Source organism: Blastocystis sp. subtype 4, assembly GCF_000743755.1.
Source record: "Blastocystis sp. subtype 4 strain WR1 chromosome Unknown seqid_0142, whole genome shotgun sequence".
NCBI classification, from domain to species: domain Eukaryota; class Bigyra; order Opalinata; family Blastocystidae; genus Blastocystis; species Blastocystis sp. subtype 4.
Genome location: NW_014569405.1, coordinates 1 through 27,514, shown reverse-complemented (window position 1 = coordinate 27,514; position 27,514 = coordinate 1). Strand labels below are relative to the sequence as shown.

At 38.2% G+C, this 27,514-nt stretch overlaps 13 protein-coding genes across 13 annotated transcripts; 8 read left to right on the top strand and 5 right to left on the bottom strand.

The window, feature by feature from the left end:
• Positions 1-39: 39 nt before the first annotated feature.
• JH06_3376 (ribosomal protein RPL7) lies at positions 40-246 on the bottom strand (the record flags this gene model as incomplete). Its single annotated transcript, XM_014671704.1, has 3 exons — positions 40-112; positions 147-214; positions 235-246. The coding sequence occupies 3 exons, from the start codon at positions 244-246 to the stop codon at positions 40-42; spliced, it is 153 nt and encodes a 50-aa protein (XP_014527190.1).
• Positions 247-465: 219 nt separating this feature from the next.
• Positions 466-2,010, bottom strand: JH06_3375 (glycosyltransferase like; the record flags this gene model as incomplete). The annotated part of the gene is made up of 7 exons (XM_014671703.1): positions 466-691; positions 722-910; positions 939-1,104; positions 1,135-1,280; positions 1,311-1,555; positions 1,587-1,704; positions 1,736-2,010. The coding sequence occupies 7 exons, from the start codon at positions 2,008-2,010 to the stop codon at positions 466-468; spliced, it is 1,365 nt and encodes a 454-aa protein (XP_014527189.1).
• A 115-nt stretch (positions 2,011-2,125) lies between these two features.
• Positions 2,126-2,855, top strand: JH06_3374 (peptidyl-prolyl cis-trans isomerase; the record flags this gene model as incomplete). The annotated part of the gene is made up of 5 exons (XM_014671702.1): positions 2,126-2,203; positions 2,233-2,315; positions 2,346-2,646; positions 2,673-2,794; positions 2,816-2,855. 5 exons carry the CDS (start codon positions 2,126-2,128, stop codon positions 2,853-2,855), a joined length of 624 nt encoding a protein of 207 aa, XP_014527188.1.
• A 647-nt stretch (positions 2,856-3,502) lies between these two features.
• JH06_3373 (hypothetical protein) lies at positions 3,503-12,172 on the top strand (the record flags this gene model as incomplete). Its single annotated transcript, XM_014671701.1, has 1 exon — positions 3,503-12,172. The coding sequence occupies one exon, from the start codon at positions 3,503-3,505 to the stop codon at positions 12,170-12,172; it is 8,670 nt and encodes a 2,889-aa protein (XP_014527187.1).
• Positions 12,173-12,201: 29 nt separating this feature from the next.
• JH06_3372 (hypothetical protein) lies at positions 12,202-14,965 on the bottom strand (the record flags this gene model as incomplete). Its single annotated transcript, XM_014671700.1, has 19 exons — positions 12,202-12,407; positions 12,439-12,521; positions 12,553-12,669; positions 12,700-12,785; positions 12,815-12,878; positions 12,909-13,009; positions 13,039-13,129; positions 13,160-13,307; positions 13,337-13,532; positions 13,565-13,789; positions 13,822-13,892; positions 13,921-14,060; positions 14,091-14,245; positions 14,276-14,340; positions 14,371-14,510; positions 14,541-14,642; positions 14,679-14,770; positions 14,801-14,874; positions 14,905-14,965. The coding sequence occupies 19 exons, from the start codon at positions 14,963-14,965 to the stop codon at positions 12,202-12,204; spliced, it is 2,217 nt and encodes a 738-aa protein (XP_014527186.1).
• A 1,632-nt stretch (positions 14,966-16,597) lies between these two features.
• JH06_3371 (cyclic nucleotide-binding protein) lies at positions 16,598-17,413 on the top strand (the record flags this gene model as incomplete). The annotated part of the gene is given in 5 exon segments (XM_014671699.1): positions 16,598-16,625; positions 16,637-16,920; positions 16,949-17,061; positions 17,092-17,231; positions 17,262-17,413. 5 exon segments carry the CDS (start codon positions 16,598-16,600, stop codon positions 17,411-17,413), a joined length of 717 nt encoding a protein of 238 aa, XP_014527185.1.
• Positions 17,414-17,452: 39 nt separating this feature from the next.
• JH06_3370 (hypothetical protein) lies at positions 17,453-18,607 on the bottom strand (the record flags this gene model as incomplete). The annotated part of the gene is given in 2 exon segments (XM_014671698.1): positions 17,453-18,429; positions 18,445-18,607. The coding sequence occupies 2 exon segments, from the start codon at positions 18,605-18,607 to the stop codon at positions 17,453-17,455; spliced, it is 1,140 nt and encodes a 379-aa protein (XP_014527184.1).
• Positions 18,608-18,959: 352 nt separating this feature from the next.
• Positions 18,960-19,800, top strand: JH06_3369 (hypothetical protein; the record flags this gene model as incomplete). Its single annotated transcript, XM_014671697.1, has 4 exons — positions 18,960-19,092; positions 19,123-19,167; positions 19,199-19,460; positions 19,491-19,800. 4 exons carry the CDS (start codon positions 18,960-18,962, stop codon positions 19,798-19,800), a joined length of 750 nt encoding a protein of 249 aa, XP_014527183.1.
• Positions 19,801-20,233: 433 nt separating this feature from the next.
• JH06_3368 (serine threonine-protein phosphatase) lies at positions 20,234-21,152 on the top strand (the record flags this gene model as incomplete). The annotated part of the gene is made up of 5 exons (XM_014671696.1): positions 20,234-20,251; positions 20,280-20,657; positions 20,687-20,839; positions 20,871-21,050; positions 21,081-21,152. The coding sequence occupies 5 exons, from the start codon at positions 20,234-20,236 to the stop codon at positions 21,150-21,152; spliced, it is 801 nt and encodes a 266-aa protein (XP_014527182.1).
• Positions 21,153-21,203: 51 nt separating this feature from the next.
• On the bottom strand, positions 21,204-22,438 carry JH06_3367 (CAMK protein kinase; the record flags this gene model as incomplete). Its single annotated transcript, XM_014671695.1, has 8 exons — positions 21,204-21,284; positions 21,316-21,401; positions 21,432-21,532; positions 21,563-21,759; positions 21,789-21,839; positions 21,870-22,224; positions 22,259-22,379; positions 22,414-22,438. 8 exons carry the CDS (start codon positions 22,436-22,438, stop codon positions 21,204-21,206), a joined length of 1,017 nt encoding a protein of 338 aa, XP_014527181.1.
• A 255-nt stretch (positions 22,439-22,693) lies between these two features.
• JH06_3366 (ADP-ribosylation factor-related protein) lies at positions 22,694-23,540 on the top strand (the record flags this gene model as incomplete). The annotated part of the gene is made up of 6 exons (XM_014671694.1): positions 22,694-22,786; positions 22,868-22,957; positions 22,989-23,147; positions 23,190-23,298; positions 23,329-23,399; positions 23,430-23,540. 6 exons carry the CDS (start codon positions 22,694-22,696, stop codon positions 23,538-23,540), a joined length of 633 nt encoding a protein of 210 aa, XP_014527180.1.
• Positions 23,541-24,065: 525 nt separating this feature from the next.
• Positions 24,066-25,414, top strand: JH06_3365 (histone deacetylase 1; the record flags this gene model as incomplete). The annotated part of the gene is made up of 9 exons (XM_014671693.1): positions 24,066-24,077; positions 24,108-24,225; positions 24,256-24,469; positions 24,499-24,634; positions 24,671-24,872; positions 24,903-24,993; positions 25,024-25,069; positions 25,100-25,167; positions 25,198-25,414. 9 exons carry the CDS (start codon positions 24,066-24,068, stop codon positions 25,412-25,414), a joined length of 1,104 nt encoding a protein of 367 aa, XP_014527179.1.
• A 273-nt stretch (positions 25,415-25,687) lies between these two features.
• Positions 25,688-27,370, top strand: JH06_3364 (MFS general substrate transporter; the record flags this gene model as incomplete). The annotated part of the gene is made up of 10 exons (XM_014671692.1): positions 25,688-25,719; positions 25,785-25,915; positions 25,946-26,132; positions 26,162-26,246; positions 26,278-26,412; positions 26,443-26,728; positions 26,757-26,950; positions 27,006-27,074; positions 27,105-27,185; positions 27,215-27,370. 10 exons carry the CDS (start codon positions 25,688-25,690, stop codon positions 27,368-27,370), a joined length of 1,356 nt encoding a protein of 451 aa, XP_014527178.1.
• Between the last annotated feature and the right edge of the window lie 144 nt (positions 27,371-27,514).

Genomic DNA, 27,514 nt, shown 5'->3' with positions numbered 1-27,514 from the left:
TGAACTGATTCACAGTGGGAGGAACCTTCAGACGCTCGCTCAGCACCTTACGTTGTCTCTGGAGAACAATGTAACGAGGCCACTTGAGGAAACGGGACAGATCGGACTTGTGCTACCAATCACTCCCTATCAACACACCACCCTACCATAACATCACCACCAATCTTGAAAGACTTGGGAGTGGGAGTAAAGATGGGATTCGCAACAGGAGCAGCTTTCTTAGCAGGAGCCTACGCTAATTAGCATTTCCTATCCAATTTCATCATACCATTTAGAAAAAGAGAATTCAAAAGTAAGAATAGAAGAAAAACTGGAAATGACAATTCCAAATGACTGGTCAAAGGTGGGGGAAGGATAAATGAAATCTCCGTAATTTCTATAGGTATTCTTGAATTTTGCACTACTTAACCCCCAAGTTGAAATGGAAATGCACTTCCTTTTAACAAACAAAGAACAGACCCAACACTAATCTTTCTTTTCTTTATTTACTCCATAAAGCTTCTTCACAACCGCCTTCACCAGGAAGATTACGAAGAATGCCGAAATACACATCAGAGGTTCCCTCCACAACATTATTGGATTCAAATCATATGACACCGTGATTGTATCACCTTTTTGCACATCAATCAAATTGCTCATTTTGAACTCATATACAGGCCTTCCTTCAAAACTACTATCTAAGTAGGTGTAGCTAATGGTCACTCATTCTATCTTCACATACCGATAATCGAGTGTAGGCTGAGCAACTCCTTCAGGTAGGACAAAACGAACATTCTTCACACACTCGGGAAGAATGACACGAACCGACAATTCACGAACATCTGCATTTGTGATGGGAGTACTGTACGGGACCTTCAGAGAGAAACGAGATCCTTGCTTCTTCAATACACGACCCGAAGGAAGATTATAACTAATTGTCATTCTGAATGCTTCCATACCCCCAATAGAATTCATTCTTCCATCCTCCCATCATGGGGAAACGCATAGTTAATTCAACATTCACACCATCTGCTTCTTTGCGTACATTACTTGTAGTGATATTTCCAATAATATCACGATAATAGATATCAAATGCACGCTTGTCAATACGACCAGTCAATATCTCTATATGTCACAAATTCTTTACAGGATCACCCCAAGCAGAGATCTGATCAGGATCTGATTTGAAGTAATCCAATCGAGAAAACTCACCAGTCAGAGGAGTACCACTGTTACGAGCATGAATCACTTCCTCAATGGCTACATTACCCCAGTGGGAGACTTCAATCTCACGCTCCACTCTACAAATCAAAATGATATCATTCAAGGACTTGTCAAAGGTAATAAAATGAGCTAGCGAAGAAAAGTGAAGTCGAACAGTCTTCTTGGATGAAAATGGATCCATGGAAGCATAAGGACCATAGGTGATGACACTGTCTTGAACTGACAATTTCGCATCCTTGGTCACTGATTCATAAGAGGACGACGGAAGTTTGTATCGAATCTCCTGGGACAATGTGGTGTAAGGAGATTGAACCATAAGCAAATCGTTGTAAACATACTTGGGCGTTTCGTCCTTATAGATAAATCTGATAAACTGCACATACCTGCTTCACATAGGCTGGAAGTGACTCAAGAACATGCGTCAAGTAGTATGTCACAGAGAAGACAGATTTATCCACAATTTCTTTGGGGTTTCCAATACTGTAGAGAGCAACGCCATTTCTACAAATAAGAATAAGGAACAAAAACCCACTCTTCATCCATCTTCATGAACTTGATACTTAGGGGCATTTTCTTGGATGAATTGGCTTCAATATAGGAGAGATGATCGAAATCATGCTTTGGAATCGCTACAACGTACTCCGCATTCTCAGTTCCGATGGTGTGAACAGTAAGACGTAGAATAACTTTTACAATGGGTTTTGTGAGATCCACAGTCTTTATCACATTGGAATTCTCATAAACAATAGGCTCAGCCAGGACTCCAAAGAGAGTGAATATAAGAAGAATCAATACACTTCGTGTCATCCCTTCACACAATAGAATGGAAATAGGTGTTCAAACCTAAGAAGTATAGAGTTATCGACTTGACGCTTTTGCCCCAATTTGTCGTAAAACTGGTTCTAGTCCATTCTCCTCAACAATGCAGTATTCGTTGTTAGTGTTATTCCTCTGTACTCTACTCTCCTATTGTATTTCGGAAGAACCGCAAACACCAAAAGTAGATCACTATGTCAACTTTGATTCTAGAAAAAGGGTCCGACAATCACTTCCAAGGTATTCTTCGACATTGAAATTGATGGACAACCGGTGGGTCGGATTACCATGGGACTGTATCTTTTCTATATTTGCTCAATCCATAGATTCGGGAAGATTGCACCCAAAACAGTACACAATTTTCGACTTCTTTGTACCGGAGAAAAGGGTTTAGGAAAATCAGGAAAGCCATTGTACTACAAAGGAACTCCATTTCATCGCATCATTCCTCATTTTATGATTCAAGGAGGAGACATTACCAAGGGAAATGGTAAAGGAGGAGAGAGTATCTACGGAGAGCATTTTGCAGATGAGACATTTCGATTGAAGCATTCAAAACCTGGACTCCTTTCCATGGCTAATGCTGGACCAGATACGAATGGTTCTCAATTTTTCATTACTACAGTGGTTGATTTTATTTTCATACATTGTAGGTGAAAACACCGTGGTTAGATGGAAAGCATGTGGTTTTTGGTCGTGTGCTTGATGGAATGGATGTAGTTTCTTTGATTGAGTCTTATGGATCCAGCAGTGGTATTCCTACTAAGTACTCCTTGTATGTGTTTTAGATGTGTAGGAGAGTGATTATTGCTAATTGTGGTGAATTAAAAGAATAAACAGTGCAAAATGAGCGAATCTTTTTGTTTTCTACACATCCTCTTTCCAAGGATTCTGAAGAAAGGATTCTTTAAAGTACAGGCGTTCAAAATCAACATCTGAAAGCTCATTTCTATAAATGAGTCGAGTACACAGAACCAACACTTGGCGGTGTCGATAACGAGAAAACGAACGGTTCGTATATCGTTTTCCCTTTTCAAAGTAAGGGACACCTATATCTCAGGAAATGATGACATTCCAACCATCTCTTTCTCGATACTCACTAATTGATGATTGAGGATGATAGCAATTGGTAGCACTCATGGGGCCAGAAAAGCATGAATCAACTACGATTACTGAGAAATAATCTAATATTTCTAATCCTCAACAGAGCAATTGTTTCAGCTCTAAATAACATGAAACAATAGTAACACATACAGAACAGAATTCAACAATAGACACTGTGAATCGAGAATACTATGCATAATAGCAATATTGATGAGTGATCATACTGTATTGTACATTTTGTAATTATCGTCAACTTCCTAAAGGTTTGGTAAAGAAACGTTATCTTGCGATACAAGATTATTTGAAAAATATCAACGGTATTAGAATACGATTTGTGGATGACCTGTAGAAGAGCAATAGCTAACCTCCAAACCCAAGTATGACGGACTACGAAGCAAGAATTGAAGATTTAGAAAGTCAGCTGGAAGAAAAGGTGTATACCTTATCCGCCTATGAAGAAGAGCTACAGGAAACAACAGAATTGTTAAACCAGTCTAATGAGGAATGTGAAAAGAAGAACCAAGAGAATGCTCGTCTACAACTTGCCTTAGCAAAATGTAAAGAACAGTTGGATGATGCAGAGCATTTGTATTCAATACAAAAGAATGAATGCATTAAGTTAAGTCAGTCGCTGCAAAAGATTCAAGTCGGTATCCTGAAAGGTATTGGGGATATTCCGGATACGATTACTGTAGCAGACAAATGCATTCAAGTATTCAAAGAAACGGAGAGTCAAAGAGATAACTTGGAAGAAGAGATGAAGAGAATGAGAATACAAATGGAAGAGATCAAAACGAATGTGAATGAGACTCGGGATAATGCAATTGACCATGAGACTGAAATCAACTCTCTGAAGGAAAAGATTCATTCAACACAGCAAACACTGTCAGAAAAGGAAGCCGAACTCCTGAATTTCAAGCAGGATTATGAAAGGATAAAGGATGAATTGTGCGAACAACAGTCCATAGTGAGTGCCTTAACTGTTACTGCCTCTGAGAATGAGAGTGAGATTGAGTCATTGAAAAATGAATTATCTGAGAAGACATCAAGTATGAGTGTATTAACTTTTTCTATCTCTGAGAAGGAGAGTGAGATTGATTCACTGAGGAATGAGATCGATTCACTTAAATCCGAGTTATCTGAGAAGATATCGAGTATTGATGTTCTTACTGCTTCTATCACGGAGAATGATAATGAGATCGAATCACTGAAGAATCAAATTGAATCACTGATGACTGAATTGTCTGAGAAGACTTTGAGTGTTACTGCTCTGACTACCACTGTTTCTGAGAATAAAAGCGAGATCGATTCACTAAATTCTGAACTTGCTGAAAAGTCATCAACAATTGATGCTCTGACTGCTACTATCACAGAGAATGAGAATGAAATTGAATCATTGAAGAATGAGCTTGTTGATAAGACATCGAGTATAACTGCTCTGACTGCTTCTATTACTGAGAATGAGAATGAAACTGAATCATTGAAATCTCAGATTGAATCACTGAAGAATGAGATTGAATCATTGAAGTCTGAACTATCTGAGAAGTCATCAAATGTGGCTGTTCTGACTGCTTCTATTACTGAGAATGAAACTGAAACTGAATCATTGAAATCTCAGATTGAATCACTGAAGAATGAAATCGATTCACTGAAGTCTGAACTATCTGATAAGTCATCGAGCATTACAGTATTGACTGCTTCTATCAGTGAGAAAGAAAGTGAGATTGAATCATTGAAGAATGAACTTACTGATAAGACATCGGGTGTAGATGCCCTGACTGCTTCTATCACAAAGAATGAGAATGAGATCGATTCACTGAAGTCTGAGTTATCTGAGAAGATGTCAAATATAAATACTCTGACTGCTTCTATTGCTGAAAAGGAGAACGAGATAGATTCATTGAAGTCTGAACTATCCGAGAAGTCGTCAACAATTGATGCTCTGACTGCTTCTATTTCTGAGAATGGGAATGAAATTGAATCACTGAAGAATGAGCTTGTTGATAAGACATCGAGTGTAGATGCCCTGACTGCTACTATTTCTGAAAAGGAGAACCAAATTGAATCATTGAAGAATGAACTTGCTGAGAAGACATCAAGTGTAGATGTATTGACTGCTTCTCTCTCAAAGAGTGAGACTGAGATCGAATCATTGAAAAGTGAATTATCTGAGAAGTCATCGGTTGTTGATGTTCTGACTGCTTCTATTGCTGAGAATGAGAATGAGATTGAATCATTGAAATCAGAACTTGCTGAGAAGTCATCGAGTATTACAGTTTTAACTGCTTCTCTCTCAAAGAATGAGTCTGAGATTGATTCACTGAAGTCTGAATTGTCTGATAAGACATCGAATGTGAATGCTCTTACTGCTACTATTGCTGAGAATGAGAGTGCGATTGAATCACTGAAGAATGAGATCGATTCATTGAAGTCAGAATTATCTGAAAAATCATCAAATATGAATGCTCTGACTGTATCGATCACAGAGAATGAGTCTGAGATTGATTCACTGAAGTCTGAGTTATCTGAGAAGATGTCAAATATTGATGCCCTGACTGCTACTATTGCTGAAAAGGAGAACGAGATAGATTCATTGAAGTCTGAGTTATCCGAGAAGTCATCAAATGTGGCTGCTCTGACTGCTTCTATTACTGAGAATGAGAACGAGATAGATTCATTGAAGTCTGAACTAACTGATAAGTCATTGAGCATTACAGCATTGACTGCTTCTATCACTGAGAAGGATAGTGAGATTGAATCATTGAAATCAGAATTATCTGATAAGACTTCGAATGTAACTTCTCTGACTGCATCTATCTCAAAGAATGAGACTAACATGGAATCCATGAAGTCTGAGATTGAATCATTGAAATCAGAACTTGAAGAGAAATCATCGAGTATTACAGCTTTAACTGCTTCTCTCTCAGAGAATGAGTCTGAGATCGATTCATTGAAATCTGAGTTATCCGAGAAGTCATCGACAATTGATGCTCTGACTGTATCTATCACAGAGAATGAGAATGTGATCGATTCACTGAAGTCTGAATTGTCTGATAAGACATCGAGCATTACAGTATTGACTGCTACTGTTGCTGAGAATGAGACAGAAATAGGTTCATTGAAGAATGAGATTGAATCCCTAAAGTCTGAATTATCTGATATGACATCGAGTATAACTGCCACTATTTCCAAGAATGAAAGCAAGATCGATTCATTGAAAGCTGATCTGGCAGAGAAGTCATCAACAATTGATGCTCTGACTGCTTCTATCACAGAGAATGAGAATGAAATTGAATCACTGAAGAATGAGCTTGTTGATAAGACATCGAGGGTAAATACCCTGATTGCTACTATTTCTGAGAATGAGACTAAGATCGATTCATTGAAGTCTGAGTTATCTGAGAAGTCATCGAGCATTACAGCTTTAACTGCTTCTCTCGCAGAGAATGAGAATGAGACTGAATCACTGAGGTCTAAGATCAAATCACTGAATTCAGATCTTGCTGAGAAGATCTCAATTGTTGATACTTTGACTGCTACTACATCTGAAAATGAGAATGAGTGTAAATCCATGAAGTCTGAGATTGAATCACTGAAGTCAGAACTTGAAGAGAAGTCATTGAACATTACAGCTTTAACTGCTTCTCTCTCAGAGAATGAGTCTGAGATTGATTCACTGAAGTCTGAATTGTCTGATAAGACTTCGGGTATCACTGCATTGACTGCTACTATTGCTGAGAATGAGAGTGAGATTGAATCACTGAAATCTGAGCTTGCAGAGAAGTCATCAAATGTGGCTGCTCTGACTGCATCTATCACAGAGAATGAGACAGAACTAGAGTCATTGAAGAATGAATTGTCTGATAAGATATCGAGCATTACAGTATTGACTACTTCTATTGCTGAGAATGAGAATGAGATTGAATCATTGAAATCTCAGATTGATTCATTGAAGTCTGAGCTTGTTGAGAAGTCATCAACAATTGATGCTCTGACTGCTTCTATTACTGAGAATGAGAATGAAATCGATTCATTGAAGTCTGAACTAACTGATAAGTCATCGAGCATTACAGTATTGACTGCTTCTATCACTGAGAAGGATAGTGAGATTGAATCACTGAAATCAGAATTATCTGATAAGACATCGAATGTAACTTCTCTGACTGCATCTATCACAGAGAATGAGAATGAGTGCAAATCCATGAAGTCTGAGATTGAATCACTGAAGAATGACCTGTCTGAGAAGATATCGAATGTAGATGCGCTAACTGCTACTCTCTCTGAGAATGAGAATGAAATTGAATCACTGAAGAATGAGCTTGTTGATAAGACATCGAGTATAACTGCTCTGACTGCTACTATTGCTGAGAATGAGACTAAGATCAATTCATTGAAGAATGAACTTGCTGAGAAGATGTCAAGTGTAAATGCGTTGACTGCTACTATCACAGAGAATGAGAATGAAATTGAATCATTGAAGAATGAACTTGTTGATAAGACATCGAGTATAACTGCTCTGACTGCTACTATTACTGAGAATGAGAATGAAACTGAATCATTGAAATCTCAGATTGAATCACTGAAGAATGAGATCGATTCATTGAAGTCTGAACTATCTGAGAAGTCATCAACAGCTCTGACTGCTTCTATTACTGAGAATGAGAATGAAATCGATTCATTGAAGTCTGAACTAACTGATAAGACATCGAGCATTACAGTATTGACTGCTTCTATCACTGAGAAGGATAGTGAGATTGATTCATTGAAGAATGAATTGTCTCATAAGACAGCAAGCATGGCAGTTCTAACTGCTACTGTGGGTGAGAAGGAGAGTAGCATGAACTTACTGAAGACTGAGATGGATTCGATGAAATCTGAATTGTCTGAGAAGTCATCAAATATTGATACTCTGACTGCTTCTCTCTCAGAGAATGAAGCTGAGATTGAATCATTGAAGTCTCAGATCGAATCATTGAAATCAGAATTATCTAAGAAAACTTCGGATGTAACTGCTTTGACTGCTTCTATTTCAGAGAATGAGACTAACATGGAATCCATGAAGTCTGAGATTGATACACTGAAGAATGAATTATCTGATAGAAGCTCGAGTATGGACGCATTGACTACTACTCTCTCTGAGAATGAGAACGAAATTGAGTCACTGAAGAACGAGATCGATTCATTACAGAATCAATTGTCTGAAAATATATCCAGTGTAACTGCTCTGACGGCTACTGTTGCTGAGAATGAGACTGAGATTGATTCATTGAAATCTGAGCTGGAGGAGAAGTCATCAATAGTAATTGCATTGAATACTTCTATCACAGAGAATGAGAATGAGATTGAATCATTGAAATCAGAGTTATCTGATAAGACATCGAGTATAACTACTCTAACTGCTTCTATTTCTGAGAATGAGAGTAAAACTGAATCATTGAAGAATGAGATAGATTCATTGAAGTCTGAGTTGTCTGATAAGACATCGAATGTGGCTGCTCTGACTGCTACTGTTACTGAAAATGAGAGTGAGATCAATTCGCTGAAATCTCAGATCGATTCATTGAAATCAGAATTGTCTGAGAAGATGTCCAGTGTAACTGCTCTGACTGCTTCTATTTCAGAGAATGAGAATGAGATCGATACACTTCAGAATGAGATTGATTCACTACAGAATCAGTTATTGGATAAGACTTCAACTGTAACTGCATTAACTGTTTCTATCTCTGAGAATGAGAATGAGATTGAATCACTGAAATCTGAAATCAAATCATTGAAGTCTGAGCTTGTTGAGAGGACATCATATGTGGCTTCTTTGACTACTTCTATCACTGAGAACAAGAATGAGATTGAATCACTGAAATCAGAACTTGCTGAGAAGACATCGAGTGTAACCGCGTTGACCGCCGCTATTGCTGAGAATGAAAACGAGATCCAGTCACTGCAAATTGAATTGTCTGAGAAGTCGTCGAATATTGCTGCTCTGACTGCTTCTGTCTTAGAGAAAGATAATGAAATCGAATCAATAAAGTCAGAACTTGCTGAGAAATCATTGAATGTTGATACTCTGACTGCTACTGTCACTGAAAACGAGAGTGGAATCGATTCATTGAAATCTCAGATTGAATTGCTAGAATCTGAATTGTCTGACAAAACATCAAGTATAATAGCCCTGACTACTGCTGTAACTGAAAATGAAAACGAGATTGAATCACTGAAGAATGAACTTGCTGATGAGATATCAAGTGTGGATACATTAATTGCCACTCTTTCCAAGAATGAGAATGAGATTGATTCACTGAAGTCTGAGATTGAATCATTGAATTCCGAATTATCAGAGAAGTCATCAAATGTGGCTATTCTGACTGCTACTGTTGCTGAAAAAGAGAATGAGATTGAATCACTGAAGAATGAACTATCTGATAAAACATCAAATATTGATGCCCTGACTGCCACTCTCTCTGAGAATGAGAGTGAAACTGAATCACTTAGGTCTGAAATAGAATCACTGAAGAATGAACTATCTGATAAAACATCAAACATTGATGCCCTGACTACCACTCTCTCCGAGAATGCGAGTGAAACTGAATCATTGAAATCTCAGATTGAATCACTGAAGAATGAAATCGATTCATTGAAGTCTGAGTTATCCGAGAAGTCAGCTCTGACTGCTTCTATTACTGAGAATGAGAATGAAATCGATTCATTGAAGTCTGAACTAACTGATAAGACATCGAGCATTACAGTATTGACTGCTTCTCTTGCCGAGAATGACAATGAGATTGATTCATTGAAATCTGAACTTGCTGATAAGACATTGAATGTGAATACTCTAACTGCTACTGTCACTGAAAATAACACTGAAATCGAATCACTGAAGACTGAGATGGAATCAGTGAAATCTAGGTTGTCTGAGAAATCTTTAATGGTGGCTACAATGAATGCAACTCTCTCTGAATTAGAGAGTGAGAATGATTCATTGAAGTCTGAGTTATCTGAGAAGATATCGAGTGTTACTGCATTAACTATGACTCTTTCAGAGAATGAGAATGAAATTGAATCATTAAAGACTGAACTGGTGGAAAAGACATCGAATGTAACTGCTCTGACTGTTGCTACTTCTGAGAAGGAAAGCGAGATTGAATCGCTGAAGTCAGAACTAGCTGATAAGTCATCGAGCATTACAGCATTGACTGCTTCTATCACAGAGAATGAGAATAAGATCGATTCATTGAAGTCTGAGCTTGACTCACTGAAGTCTGAATTATCCGAGAAGTCATCAAGTTTGACTGCATTATCTGCCACTCTCTTAGAGAATGAAGCTGAGATTGACTCGCTGAAGAATGAAATCGATTCATTGAATTCTGAACTAGCTGAGAAATCAATGAATGTGACAGCATTAACTTCTGCTGTGTCCGAAAACGATAATGAAATCGAGTCGCTGAAATCTCAGATCGATTCATTGAAATCAGAATTAGCTGAGAAGACTTCAAGTGTGATACAGTTGACTTCTTCTGTTTCTCAGAATGAGAATGAGATTGATACACTGATATCTGAGCTTGCAGAAAAGACATCAAGTGTGGATGCGCTAACTGCCATTGTCAGGGAGGATGAGAATAAGATTGATTCATTGAAGTCTGAACTATCTGAGAAGTCATCGAGTATTACAACTTTAACTACTTCTCTCGCAGAGAATGAGAATGAGATTGAATCACTGAAATCAGAGTTGTCTGATAAGACATCGAGTATAACTGCTCTGACTGCTACCGTTGCTGAGAATGAGAATGAGATCAATTCGCTGAAATCTCAGATTGAATCCCTGAATAGTGAGAATGATTCATTGAAGTACGAGCTGTCTGAGAAGACCTCGAATGTAACTGCTCTGACTGCTTCTATCTCAGAGAATGAGATTGAGATTGAATCACTGAAATCAGAACTTGAAGAGAAGTCATCGACCATGACAGTATTGACTGCTTCTATTTCAGAGAAGGAGACTGAGATTGATTCACTCAACTCCGTAGTTAGGCAACAGTCTGAAGATCTCACATCAATCTCTTCTGCATTCGAGCAGACTTTGACTTGTGTCAATTCTCTCAAATTGAAGTGTTCTGAAGCCTATTCATCAATTGAGTCTTATCAAAATACAGTATCTAATCTCACAAATACTTGTGAGTCACAAATTCACCATATTTCTGAATTGGAGAAGGAAATTGGTGATCTTCATGCTCTTCTCAATACCTCAGCTGATCGTGATTCTCTTTTGGATGCATACTCCTCCATGGTATCCACCCTATCTCGTCGCTTGCATCAATGTGAAGCAGAGTTAATGGCACTTCATATGGAGGATTCCGTTCGGTTGAATCAACAGCTTTCGTCTCAGGTACAACGGCTAGAGGAAGAGCTTGGTTGTAAGCAGACAGAAGTGGAACAACTACAAGCAGAATTGAAGTCAAGATTAGATGTAGAGGAGAGATTGCAAAGTGTTATGGAGTCTAATTCTCTGTTAGAAGAGAAATTGAAAAGGGAAACAGGGTCAAAATCTGAGCTGGAGAATCAGCTGGGACATGAGTCTCAAGTGAGAGAACAATTGGAGCAACAGTTGAAGAGGGAAACTGGACTGAAGATTGAATGGGAAGAACGATTGAAGAATGAAGCAGAATCCAGATCAACACTGGAAGAACGATTGAAGAATGAAGCAGAATTCAGATCAACACTGGAAGAACAGTTGAAAAAGATACAAGACTCGAATGCATCATTAAAACGTTGTTTGAAGGAAAAGGAACAAAATGCAGAATCAGTCCGAAGTGTTGTAAAGGATTTAACGCAGTTTGTTCATGGAGAAGAACCTCAAAGTGAATGCAAAAAGTGTAAGCAATTGAAGAATAAAATATGTGATGTCTGTAAGTTGAAACAAGAGATTCAATCAATCAAACCAAAAGAACGTGATCTGAAGAAGGTGAGTGAATGGACGAGAGATGAAAAGAAATTGGTTCTGTATTCAACATCAGCCATTCTTCTTCTCTCAGCTCTCATGCAATATATGTTCAAATAGTCTCTTGTTTCTTTCAAACAAACAATCACTCATTTTCGATTCATTAAGGTTTGCATAACCACATCAATAATTGATGATTCCAATGTCGCAAAACATTTCGATGGATCAGAATTATCGTCAATCATCAACTTCCGAAACAATTCTCCATCTCGCTCACTTGTCCAGAACTCCACACAAATAGGAAAACAATTCTTTGATTCATCACACAATCGTTGAAGTGTCTTTTCAATTAAACCTAGTGATTCTCACTTCATTCCTATTCCTACTGTTGGGATCATTCATAATCATATCTGAATTGGAATATGCGACAATTCGATCATAACTCACATACAGGTAGAATGGACGATCACTAATCATCATAGCTCTGAATCATTACTCACACAGCTATCAGAGAACGTAATGATAAATTCAATCGAGGAATATCCAATGAATTCTCGTCTTTATAAGCTGATAGTTGTGGATAGAGATACCGTGAGAGAAGAAGTGGTGATAGATGACTACATTAACAAAGGAACACAAATAAATACAAGACAGTATTCACTTCTTGTAATACACTTGCAAACGACTCTGGTAAGGGAACATTCAAAAATGGACCCAAAATGCTACTATAGATCTATATATTGGGAATTCCAAAAATAGTACATATTTCGGAACAATCTTCAATTTAGGAATAGTTTTGAATGTATAATCGATTGCTTGTTTCTGTCTATGGATCATCATGTATCATTACTCTCACTTCCGAATATACATCATATAACGAGTAAAGAAGGCTAATAACCATTCTCGAAGTAATAGTCGGCTCTCTTCAAATCCTCGAGATGTTAGAGAATGAAGTGTCTATTGATCAAAACCGCGGGGATTCATACTTTGTGTAGAAGCATGTAAATAATCACAGAAGGATTGGAATTTGAATAAATATCCATAATACTCGTAGATACCTTGTACTCTACTGAAGAACTATCGATAATGATTCGAAAACAAAGATACATTCGCATCCGACGAATTGGGAAAGAGACGAGTTTCGAATCCTTTTCAACCTTTATTTTACATAGAACTATCAGCTGTACTGTTTTCATTGTTGTATATTCAACAACGAGTTGGATAAGAGGGAAATCATCAATAGTAATGGTCGAACCTAAATCCAAAAATAGAGCCAATTTCTACCTTTTGGACTATTGTATTGGAAATCAAATGGAATGACTGTATTAGAATGAATGAATGATATTCGATTCACTTGACTGCTATTACTCGAGAATTGTAATCCTCGAATACCAATATCATGATTGTTATCTGCATTGGATAAGGAGTCACCAATGTTCGTAATAACCACTCCTCCACTCGATCGAATCCGAAATACGCACTACAACAATAAATGTAATTTGCTTGTCTTACATCAAATCCATACTCTCCTTGCAGAAATGACAGAACATGTTGCGTTGCCTTCTTCACACTCTCCGAATTCAAAATATCCACACAAATGAAATTTCCATTGGTGGATGCACAAAGTTGCTGCAGAAGAACTGGATCGATGCGATTCTGTGTAACTCCAAACTGTGAATTGTCAGTAATATTGTTGAGAATATCACATGACAATCCAATTTGTTGGAGTTTTTGCATCTACTCAATCAACAATACTTCGAGATGCATACAATTTGATAGTAAACCGAATTGGTAGCACGAAGTCTATTGGATGCATCTTGCTCGTTAGATGGTGGGTATACTATATGAGTCACTTCTAGAATATGTACCATTATCGCCATAGGGATTTATTCGACTATCTTCTGAATTCCGGAAAATGGAGCAAATCAGTCTTCCCCCGATAATTCGACCTTGCTTGTAGAGATTATGGAGATACTCTGTTACCATTCGCATGGTTTCAGCAAAACAACTAGAATGAAACAAATCCATCAAATGCCACAATTCTCCTCGAAGTCGTTGAATGGAAGATATTGCACCAAGAGCGTTCGATCGATACGTTGCTAGATTCGCAGAACTTTCATCAAAACTCATGACTGAAATCAAGGGGATCCTCTCAGAAGTTTCTTCTTCTTCAGATGAAACTAATCGAGTATACTAGAAATGATTGAATTGAAATAGAATAACCAGAATCTTCACAAGAGAGTGTTTGATGTTGTAAATGCCAAGACGATCACCAGAGGTGAATATCACTAAATCAGAACAATATAAAAGCAAGATACAAATATCAGCTTCTCCGCGATATGACGAGATGAGTGCATTCAATGTACTCTTGATGAATTGTAGAAATTCATTGCAAGAAGTGCAATCGATCACCAGGACTAGAATTTCCCTTGCTTTGGAATCATATGGATACTCTTTGCTAGAGATAAAGAAGTTGTTACAGGAATACTCTGTGCTGACAAGATCACTTTCAAGAATGATATTTGGATACACACATTCAGGACATCGACTCCTTTCAATACTGGACAAATACCGACCATCTAATGAATTCCTATCATACGAGTTTCTATGTTGGCAGAGAGGACACCTCCACGATTTTGAGTCGAACATACAATACATGTTCAAATAACCGAAGCATTTCTGACACCGAGGTAAGTCTTGTTGTGAAATATTCGTTTTCTAGACATGAAACAGAAATCCTAACTAGACTTGAAAGTCAACTCGTGGATTTAAAGGATGAATAGCAACACCCCAGGGGATTGAACTCTTGTCCTTTATTCGAGCTACAAATTATTGCTGATAGAAACAAAAACCGTTATGAGGGAAAACAGTCGATGAGAACAGCAAACACGAATCTTCCTTCAGTGATTGCATTTTCGACCTTTTGTAGTGTCAATAACCCTGTGGTTTGCGAATTTGAGAGCAGACAAAAATCTGAATGATTGTGTTCGCTATAGAATCTCAAGTAAATCAAGGTAATACAATGATCTATAGCAATTAACGTTAGGATACGACCATGTAACAAAAGGATGCAAAGAAGAATAGCATTGTAGAGAGTTCTACTTATCCAAAAAAATAAGAATCATCAATTGTAAACATGTAAGCATAAAGAACACAGATATGAAGTACATTAATTTATTAAGGAGATCGCAAATGGTATTTGTTTCTGTTAATGACATCCTAAATGACTTGAAAGTGATGTTCCCTCAATATGATGACGAACTTCTGCTCACAAGCATTCGTCACTTCAGTAGTTTTCGTTTATATTTCTTATTGTAGATGGAAACATTGACAATATTGTTACGTATTTAATTTCTTTGAATGAAGGACAACCATTACCAACGAGAATGTATCTGTTAATTGAATGCGTTAGAATAAGATCTACAGCAAATACAAATGAGATTGATATGCTAGAAAGGCAATACGGGATCGATCTTCACAAGCAGTGGAAGACACGGCTTCCAGGTGATTTTTTAGTTGTAAGTTTTATTATAGTTTATGATTTCTAGTTCAAATCAAGTTCGATTATGGATGATGAACAACTTGCCAGAGTAATATCTGTTGAATAGATGATATGTGTAGCAATTACAAAATGAGTTTGATGAACAAGCTTCGAATGATTTGCTGCGTTCAAGTATCTTTCGATTGAACTCTTTACATTTAGTTACAAATGATCAGATATATAGTCCCCCAGTTTCAAACACCAATCATAATACATCATCTAGTTCGATTAGTGAAAGGACAAAGAAATGGAAAAATCGATTGTTGAATTTCTTTAATGAACGGAAAGGATATCAGCGTGTAAATACAAATGAAGATCGTACCTAATGATCCTATGATTTATGCGTTAGATGATGGGATTGAGATGAATAAAGTGTAATGAGTATGATACAATGAGCTTTTGAATTGTGTTTGTTTGCATTCTTCGTATCCTTAAAGGTTAAAATCCTGTTTTTCCTTCTCTTCTCTATGAATTGAAGTGAGATAAACGATATTCGATTCACCGCCGTTTTCAACCATCATAATCCTTTACGTAGAAGTGCTATAATTAAGGAAAACGAGACCTTTCATTCCATTTCGACCATGTATTCATTCGCTCGAACCGTTATGGACTTTATACAGTCTGCAACTGGATTGAAGGTCCAGCCAAGAAATATTCGTGGCGCATCAAGCAGAGAAGATATCTTGTCTGCTAAACCTGTAAGATCTCCAAAGAAGGGTTTGGTTCTTTCGTGTGTATAACCCTGTAGTTCATTCACCTATTACTCGTAATAGTCATACGACGTTGTATAGTGCATTACAATCCTATAAACAGTGTTTGATTTCTTCTCAATCTCTTTCGTGTGAATCGGTGTCTACGACGTTGATTGAAGAAGAATTTGTATATGCTTTAAGTACATTTTGTGCATCGTAGGGCGAGTTATTCTCTTGTAAAGAATTAGACTCCATCTAAGAAACGGCCAGAAAGTATTTATTAGACCTATTCTTCCTAGTGATATTGAACGAATGAGAGAGGGTAAGAATGAGGAAGGAGGTTGATTGTAGTGTTAAAATCTGGTGAGGTTAGTCAGCATTCCCTCTCGATGCGTTTTAATACTGTAACAATCAGTGTAAAAGAAAACATGTTAAACTATTTTACATCGATCGATTACGATACACATTTTGCTATAGCTGCTTTTGTATATGAAGAAGGTCAATGGAAAGGAGTGGCAACAGCACGTTTTATTGAAGACAATGAGACTCCGGAGGTGGCAGAGTGGGCAGCAATTGTCTTGGATAAGTATCATGGCCTTGGAATTGGATCCTGCTTATTGTATTACCTTTCGGTTGTAGGTGTTATGAGAACATGTGAAGTAGATGGCATCTCACTTTGATATCAGAAGGTTGGTAGCTATTGTTCATCAAGAGAATTATCCTGTTTTGCATTGGATGAAGAAATTGAATGCTTGGCGTGAAGCACAACGTGACTGGTTAGATTGAGCTGAGAGTGTGATGATTAGTCATTACTGGATGTTTCGTACTCCGATCTCTCCCGAATGGATTAGTGATGAAGTATCGAGAGATCATCTAGAGAAGGCTGCATGTGGGTTGGGGCATGTAGATGACGATTGTATGGAGGAATTGCGCTGCTGTGTGCGAAGTAGCAATAAACAAAGGAAATAATGAATAGAGTTGAAGAATCCCGAGTTTCTGTATGGTCGTGAACAATCTGATCAGCGAGTTAGTTTGGGTAAGCAAGAAAAGCGGGTGGAACGATCTGCTCCAACTGTATCATTTGTAACTTCATTTGAGGATGAGCTCGACATCGGAGATCTTTTCTAGAATGTTTCTTACAAACAACTTGATCAACTAAAGAATACTTTATGCAGAGGCATAATAATTGCGATAATAGTCAATTGCATCATGGAACATGGTTTCTAGTTTGGCAACGGAGTTTTCAATACGGAATTCCTTGGCATATTCAATGTATTGTTTGCTCATCTGATCCTTTTCCTCAGGATTATCAAGCCAATAATCCATTTTAGCTGCCAGAGCTTCTGGTTTTCCGTGATCAAATAGACATCGATCATCCAGTGCAAACATTTTCGTTGCTGACTTGGGATGATTTGAAATCACAGGGACAATTCCACAAGTGAATGCTTCCATACAAGCAATAGCTTCAATTTCAGCATCAGCAGGATGCACATACAGATCTGCCATATTAATAATACGGACCAGCTCTTCAGGTGTATAGATACCCCACACCACATGAACTCCAAGCTTGGCAGCTAGTTCACGATGTGTCTTCTCCATCACTCCTTTACCAGCCAGAATCAATATAATATCATGAGCATACTTAGACTGTGCACAGGCTCGAATAGCCACATCATGTCGCTTCTCTCGAGAGTAACGCCCTACTGAAAGAATGATCTTCTTTCCCACAAATTCTGGGTATCGTTCCACCTTAGTAGGTACAAACATATGATGAACACCATTGGAAGCAACACGCAGATCGTTTTCATAACCAGTACGACGTAATTCGGAAGCAATAAACTCAGTTGGACAATGAATAAAGCGAGTCTTCTTATAGAAGTGTCTGTAAAATAAGTGATAGACAAAATCCTTAAGCCCACAGACACGTTCACAGTGGATAGTATACAAAATGTTCTCAGGTTGCGTATGGAATGCTGCCGTATACGGAACCTTCATTTCTTGAGCGACTTTTATAGCACGAAGAGCAATGCCAAAAGGAACAATAAAATGGACAACATCTGCTCCTGTAAATGCTCTCCTTATCACCTCCTCATCCCCATACCCAAATACCATGCCTTGAGAAGTAATAATCTTATAGGCCCAACCTAAGCCAAATCCACCACGCCAAGCAGGACAGTTGTACTTGTACGGTTCTTCCTTTCCTGTAGACAGTACCCGTACTTCATGTCCCTTAATTCGGAGTTGTTCAACAAAGCGTCTCATTGATACGGTTGTACCATTGTTGTTGTCGTCGTACTGATCAAAGACAAAGACTATGATCATTGAAAGAAGTTTTGAAATAGCAACTGCACAAATAGCAGGAACCGTGGGGATTTCTTCGGAAGACGTTTTGTTTCCCTTTTATGAATACAGATGTTTCTTTTATTATCCGGAGTTAGGATGATGATCTATGGTCGTTATGAAAGGCTGTACAGATAATGATCACCGTATTCCTCTAAAGATTTGAATTAGTTCACCAAGATTTAGTGTTTATGTGGATCGTTCTTTGTATTACTAGTCGTATTATGGAGTACACAGGTCATCTTGAATGAGAGAATAAACAAGGTACCGAATAGCTTTCAGACTAAAGTACAATCATATGCAACAAAATGGCCATAGAGAGTTGCTTAATGAAATGTTCCTGATATCGTTCTTGCTATTCCAGTCGCTTGCTACTATAGCATGCTCACTGTTGACGAATGGTACCATTCCACATTTCCGCAATTCTGTGAATTTCCAATCAGAAACCTTAGCATCTTCTGGAAAACGTAACATTGAACGGAAAAAATAACACATAGAATGTGGGGTATTTGAATCAGCCTGTGTGGATTATCAAGGATCAGGTGAGATAGTCAATCCTATTTCATTATCTAGCTCTAATAGGTATTGTTAATGTATACACAACTACTTCAGAAACGCCTGACTATTATCAGCTATCTGTGGACACTTACTTAAGTAATGACTGTTCTGGTGAGGCGCTAACGCGTGGAAGTTATATTGCATCACTAAAAGCAACAGCTGTGGCCAATAAGTATGAGGCAACGATTCTGAAGGTAATTCTTTCATTTTCTCAATATGAACTCAATCTGATGGATTGTGAAGAACCTTTGGAACCCTGGGTTGAGTATGATCTCGAGTAGAGGTAATAATTGATGCTGATTCGTAGTTATGTAAAGTGTGCCATATTTGGGATATCCATGGCAGAAATGTATACAGGTAGAATTGGAATGAAAGGTGATGTTGAACTGCGTATTTCGGATGAAACTGCTTACTTTTCTGGTTTAGAAGATACGTTTTTGCTTGTAAGAAAGTCAGATTCTGGGTGTTCAACTCTGTTACTTGAAAATGAGGGTACCAATTTGTTACTTATTGTTGCTTATATCGCTGGAGGCCTTCTCATTGTGTTACTAGTTGTTATTCTTCTTTTTGCTATTATATCAATTCGAAGAAAGAAGACTCTTCCAAGGAAGAAATAGCTCTTGTTTGTTAAATAATTAAGAGGCTTTCATATTGGAACGGAGATCCACTACTCACTACTTCATGTTGTTATAATGTGTGAGAGTGCAACTACTATATAATAGTACATTCATTTGTTATCCAACATATCGTTGTACTAGTCATTGTTGTGATTGGTATTCTTGAAATCTATTTAGATAAGAAATCAGTTGGTTTGTATGTTTGATCATTCATTGGGATCCCAATTCTTTAATAATATAGTTATCTTATAATTTCACCGAAATCCGTAGTGGAATGTCAGACTTCAACATAGATGACATCCTTTCTCGAGTGAGTGATTTAGAGTCGTGTCACTTGTAGCTGAAGAAATGCGAAAGACTATCGATAGAAGAGATACGAGAAATCTGTACACGAGCAAAAGATCTGTTTATAGAGCAAAGCAACATTCTTCATATGAAGACTCCCATCACAGTACCTTTTGAGCTTTCTTTTACTGTAGGTTTGTGGAGATATCCACGGACAGTTCTATGATCTTCTGAAACTCTTCGAAGTTGGAGGAGATTGTCCTGATACCAATTATCTCTTTCTAGGAGATTTTGTGGATCGGGGATACTTTAGTTTGGAGACGGTAATGCTTGTAATAGTCTTAAAGATCCGATATCCCGATCGGATTAATCTACTTCGTGGGAATCACGAAAGTAGGCAAACAACTCAGGTCTATGGATTCTATGAGGAATGTTTGAGGAAATTTCAATCTTCCGAAGCGTGGGTGATGATTACGGATCTTTTCGATTATTTGCCTATTGGTGCGCTTATTGACAATTCGATTCTCTGCCTTCACGGTGGATTATCTCCTCTGATATCTTCTCTTGATCAAGTAAGAATCTGCCCTTATTCATGATACAGATCTCTTCATTAGATCGATTCCAGGAAGTTCCACATGATGGTGCAATGTGTGATCTTCTGTGGAGTGATCCCGAAGATCGACCTGGATGGGAAGGCTGGAATGAGTCTCCACGCGGTGCTGGTTGTCTCTTTGGAATGGACCAAGTACTGAGTGTAGTGGTTGGATCGGTTGAATGATGGATAGTTCAATAGGGCAAACAATCTTCGTTGTATCGTTCGTGCTCACCAGTTAGCAATGGAAGGATATAAGCGAATGTTTGACGATAATATCATTACTGTATGGTCGGCTCCCAACTATTGTTACCGATGTGGTAATAAGGCATCAATAATGCAGATTAAGGAGAATGGTGATTATGAGTTTTTGGTTGGGATTCGTGGAGATGGTAACATGTAGGTGTTTTTAGCAGCTGAGGCATCGAAACGGAAAGTCCCTGATAAAGTAGATCTTCCAGAATACTTCCTATGAAATGTTTGTTAAGAGATGCTCTTGGAAACATACACTTCACACCCTAAAAGACTAAAATGTACTCAATCGACGACTTCGAGTCATATTCTCACGGAAAGGCTCATTGACATCAATGACATGGTTCTCTGGATTCTATGACATCACATCCATCTCTCACTACTACCACAATCCATGGATGTTGTAGACACTCGACAGCAGAAGGTCGCTTCTCAGGATCAGCCTGAAGTACACCTTTCACAAAGTCCTTGGCTGCGAGTGATCAACGCCAATAATTTCTACCTGCATTTGAGATATTTGTCCAATATGGATCTTCTAATACCAACCCTTCAGGTTGAAAACAGACTCCAGAAGGACCACAATAAGGATTATAACCACACAATCTACAAATCATAGAGTAACAATATCCCAACAATGTGAATGTCACAATGCCAATGCTGAAGATATCCACTTTGTAATCATATCCTCGTCGACGATACACCTCAGGCGCTGTATAGTAATCTGAACCCACCATCGAGAAGGTTCGAGGACGAGGACTGCCAACTGGTAATTCATCATCTCCCTCAATTAATTTTGAGAGACCAAAATCACTCAGTTTGATGTAAGTATCCTACAGTTAACAATCTCAATCTCAACTACATTTCCTTCTTCAGGAAGAAGAATATTCTCGGGTTTAATATCTCGATGAATCTAATGATAACAGAAAGCAAAAAAACTTACAATTCGTTTAGAATGAAGATAGGCTACAGCTTCGAGTATTTGTTTCACGATTCGACTGGCATCAATTTCATTATATGCATTCTTTGCAACGATCCGATCCAGAAGTTCCCCTCCACGAGCTCTGAAGATGAATTCACTCTTAAAGCAATACCGTTCAATCGTAACAATGATTTCTTCATCGCTTTCGTAGATTTCACGATACTCAATAATATTCTTATGTCGAATGGAGGTAAGAAGGTCTGGATCTAATACCAGAATACCACTTGGGTTGCAAAACTGCTTTGTAATCACTTTGGCACAAAGGTTTTCACCAGTGAAACGATCATAGATAGAGATGATTTTGGCATAAGGAGTCCTAGAATCATGATTGTGGAACCGAAATATCCAACTGTGCAATCTCCCTATCCAAAACATAGCGATCAATGAACTCAGAAAACGGTCTAAACTTGGATTCTCGATGTGTTTCGGATTCTTCATCTAACGGAATTGTATAATCTGGATTTGTTACTACTACTGATCAGCTTTCCTCTGTTCCATATCCTACCAAAAGGAACACAGATATCCGACATTATCTGGATTAGTCAAAGACAAAGAAGCAGGAAGAGGATTCTTAATTGGATCTGCAATGGACTAATCGGAAATCCTATGTTTGGATGGTCAAGAATCAATAAAACCCCGAGCACTTTGCTATTTAGTAATCGGATAGAATATGGATGAGATAATCTGTAAACTACCTAAGAAGACATGTAATAATTCAACTAGGAAACATTGAGTGGATCCTCATCCTGATGTAACTATTCAATGTAGGTATTCACAATTCTTCTATGGATTTTGACCGTGCTCAGTTTCGTGAAGTGAGTTATCTTTTCCATTATCCAAAGGGAACGGATTTCACGGGAATTTACAACTCCTGGCAGGTACAGCTTGAATTATCAGTAACGAAAAACAGCTAGGAAGAAACTATGGTATGAACTTTATTATGATATTGTAACACACAGTTTTCACTCATTTCTGGCTTCTGTCGATGGTACAACAGTAAGAAGGAAGTCTTCCTTCTAATTGTCGGACTAGATAATGCGGGAAAGACCGTATAGAATGGGTTGGTTCAATAATGAGTAGACGTTTCTTGAACAAATGAAAGGAGTTTTCTCAAAGACACCAGTGAAAGCATTAGATCGTATTCCTCCCACAGTGGGTCTTAATGGTATCTTTTGTTCGTCTCTGTTAGAGATAGTGGCAACCATCGAGATTGAGGATGTCCGTGTTGTGATTTGGGATGTAGGAGGTCATGTACGATTTCTATTGATCCTTGAAGTTCAGAAATCCATGCGTTCCATGTGGAGCAAGTACTATCGTGATTGTCACGGAGTGATTTTCCTAATCGACAGTAGTGATCCCGATCGGTTTAAAGAAGTGAAGGATGAATTGCGTTTGTGTTTTGTGGTTCTTTTATTTATAGGAGATTTGGCATCAAACACCGATTTAGAAGATCTTCCTATTCTGATTTGTGCCAATAAACAGGATTTGGCTGTACTTGCTGGTGGAAGCAGTAACAAGTAGGAAGCTGTGGAACCTGAAGTGATTCGGAATATTCTTGGGAGTGTGATTTCGGAACACAAACATAAACATGCTTTCCGTTTCCAAGGTACAAGTGCACTAACATGGTATTGATGTATTTCTGTTCTTGACTGTTAGCGAAGGTATTAAAACGGGTGTTACATGGGTTGTTGGACGGGCAGAACAAACAAATCGTGCGAAAACATCGCCGTCAAATTGATTTTGTCCTGTCTTTGTAAACTTTTTGTGTAATTATGAGTTGTTTGTTCTGGTGAGAGCGAAGCCTACTTCATTGAAACTCCTGTGATTGAAACTCCTGGAGTTTTGAATGCTTATGTTTTGCACACAGAGCCCATCAATTACCAAAGAGAGAAGAAGATGGATCTAGCTGCAGGTGAAGATATATTGAATGGAAATCGAGTAGCTGACGGCACATCAGACGCTCAAAAGCGAAGAATCGCTTATTACTACGATCGTATAAAGAAGTTGCATATCGTTAATCAATAGCAGAGATTGGAAACTACAACTATGGAAAACATTACTGTTGGAAAGTGTGTAGAGGCCGTGTATTTTCATGTATAGCCTCACCGTGTAAGAATTGTCCATCATCTTCTTGTCGCCTATGACATTTGCAAAGAAATGGAGATGTTTGTAGGTTTTGAGGAATGGACTTTGAAATAGAAACCAACATTGATTGACTACAAGGACATTATGCGCTTTCATTCTGACGACTATGTCAACTTCCTACGTGTAATTAACCCAGACAATGCTTCGAGCATGATTAAACAACAAATTCAATGTATTTCTACCCAAACGGAATGATTGTTAGTCAATGTAGGAGATGATAGTCCAGTATTTGATGGATTATTCGATTATATTCGTTCGTATTGCTCTGGATCTATTGGTGGTGCATGTCGTCTCAATGAAGGTATATCGGATATTGTTGTCAATTGGTCAGGAGGTTTGCATCACGCCAAGAAATCAGAAGCATCTGGTTTCTGCTATGTGAACGATATCGTCTTGGCTATCTTAGAGTTGCTTAAGTTTGTTTTTCGTTGTTCGTAACATTTAGAAAGTACACACGTGTATTGTACATTGATATCGACATTCATCATGGTGATGGTGTCGAGGAGGCCTTTTACACCACCAATCGGGTCATGACCGTTTCTTTCCACAAATTCGGTGATTTCTTCCCTGGTACTGGAGATGTTTCTGTTCTTGCTTCCCTCTATCATTATACATAGGATATTGGATATGGCGAAGGAAAGGGTTATTCATTGAACTTCCCTCTACGTGCTGGTATTGATGATACGAGCTTCGTCGCCATCTTTAAACCTGTTATCGCTAAGGTTATGGAGAGATATCAACCTGAGGCTATTGTTCTTCAATGTGGGGCGGATTCTCTCTCCGGAGACCGTCTTGGTTGCTTCAATCTCTCGTTGAAAGGTATATGTGGAGATAAGAGTTGATCGTTAGGTCATGCTGAATGTGTCAACTTTGTTCGTTCATTTAATGTCCCTACATTGGTTTTAGGAGGAGGTGGTTACACGGTGCGTAATGTCTCAAGGTGAGTATGAGATGAGAATGTGACGAATAGATGTTGGACTTATGAGACTTCGATTATCCTTGGAAAGGAAATCAAGGTATATATCAGAGGAGAGAATACCATGTAGAATGAATTACCGTTTACCGATTATTTGGAGTATTTTGGACCAGATTATTCACTACAGATTACTCCTAGGTAGATTCTATGAGATGATGTGATGATTAGTAATATGGAGAATATGAATACCCAAGCTTACCTTGATGAACATCTTCAGAAATTACTTCACCAGCTCCAGACACTGGAAGCTGTTCCTGGATTGCAGATTGAGAGTTCAGTGAATCCAAAGACACCTGATCGTGTGAAGATGGAGAAGCCTGAAGAAGGTGACCCCGATGAGCATGATGAAGTATTGAAGAAGGAAGCACCAGGAGAATTTGCATAATTGTGTATCCTTAATTGTTTGTTTGTACGACCAGTGATTCCTTAATACTCAAGAACTCTTTCGAAAAACGGTGATTCTCCTGTAAGATACTTTAGATATGGAGTTGATGTATGGAAATAGGCTTCTACGGATCCAATAACGATAGTAAAGTTATTTGGAGAGAGGAACACAATTCTTAGTAATAATCAGTTCACAGATATGACTATTGATGTAGAGAAGGGAATTCATTGGCCAACATTGATATCAGCTACAATGGCAATCCTTTCCTTGAATATGTATACTCAACTTTTGCAACCCAATTTCCCGTTTCTGATAAAGACTTATTTTCCTGATGTAGTACTGATCCTTTTTGTTGATTCTAGATTCCTAGTGCCGATGTTGGATACTATGCTGGATACCTTGTTTCACTTTTCTTCCTTGGCCAGGTACCTGGTTCTGTTTTCTGGGGATGGTTTGCAGATTGTTATGGACGACGAACCACAATGATTGTTACTTCGATCGGTTGGTTTCGGAAATGAATTATTAGAGTAGGTAATGTTGTTTGTCTGTTTTCCTTGGGACTGTCAAAGAACTATTATGTTAGTCTCGTCATTCGATTATTGCATGGTCTTATCGATGGTGGACTCGGCGTTTCAAAAACGATCATGGCTGATCTGTGTACAGACAGCAATATCACTATTGGGACAGGAATGATCTTTGTAGGTGGTGCTGTTGGAGGGTATACTTTGATTTATTCTGATAACATAGCTTTGTTGGTCCTCTTCTTGGAGGTTATTTGTCAAAGAAGGAAGCCATTCAACCATTCATCAAGTTGTTTCCGTTTCTGAAAGAGGTATTTCTGTATGACTAAGATTCATGTCCAGCTTCCATATATGCTGCCATTTTCCGTTTGTGCTCTCCTTTACATCTTGGTATTGGTGATGTTCACATTTTGGGCAGAAGAAACATTGTCAGAGGAAGAAATGGCTGAATCCAAAAAGATTAAGGCTCAAATGACAGTCAGGATAGGAGGTTCGAATGAGATGTAGAGAGAACTCAGTAGTATCCTTCGAAAAACGTCATCGAAGGAATTCACTTCGCACGAACAACTACTCCTTCAGTATAATACACATTCGGGTTATTCTTCTATTCTCCATAATCGTGATTTACTTCTTACAGTCGCTGTATACGGGCTTGTTGCAGGTAGTCAGACATGCTATGATACGATTTACCCATTAATGTTGATGAATCCCAAGAGATTTGGAGGATTTGATCTTGATGCAGTTACTGAGAGCTGGATCAGTACAGTTGGAATTACAACACAAGTGGGAACTCGTAATACTGTTATTCTTTTTTATTGTAGTGGTAATTTGTCCGATATGGTCCAAATTGACGCCTTATCGCATTCAGTGCCTCATTTCGGTTCTGATATTTGCTGCAATCGTTGTATTGAGCCCACTCACCTCCTATTTCAATAACAGCAGCGCCATAGTTCAATCCCTGGCTACTTTATTCCCATTCGCTTTTTGTGTGTTTATCCGATGTATTGCATTTAAGTAGGAACATAGGTTCTGTTTCATCTAGTATATGTATCATTCTGATTTCCAATAGTACATACAAGGAGTTCCGAGCAACCGCTATGGGTCTAGGACAAATGTTTGCCGGACTGTTCCGATTCTTGGTTAGGTCAGGATAATTGGGTGATATGTAGGGACCCTTTTTCGTTCCATCGCTTTTCTCATGGAGTACCAATTTTGATCGATTCCCTATTAACTATGGTTTTTCTTTCTACGTATTTGTTCCTTGCTGTATAATATGTAGCTAATTGGGATCATTCTGATTATTGATGCCGTATTGTGCTATAAAGTCTCTCCAGAAACAGATTGTGGAAAGGGATCCGTTCATTCGACAATCAAACATCGGACTGTGGCTGCTCCAGCGATTTCTGATGATGAACTCCTAGCTGTTCATGTCTAATCCTATTTGTTACAAACAATCTCTAGTTTGCGTTCACAGATAGTGAGAAAACAGGAGATAGATAGAATCGCGGGAATAGAGAGTATTCTTGTTCTCTACAATTATTCCTTGTCCATGCTGAACATCGTACGATCTGTGAAGAGT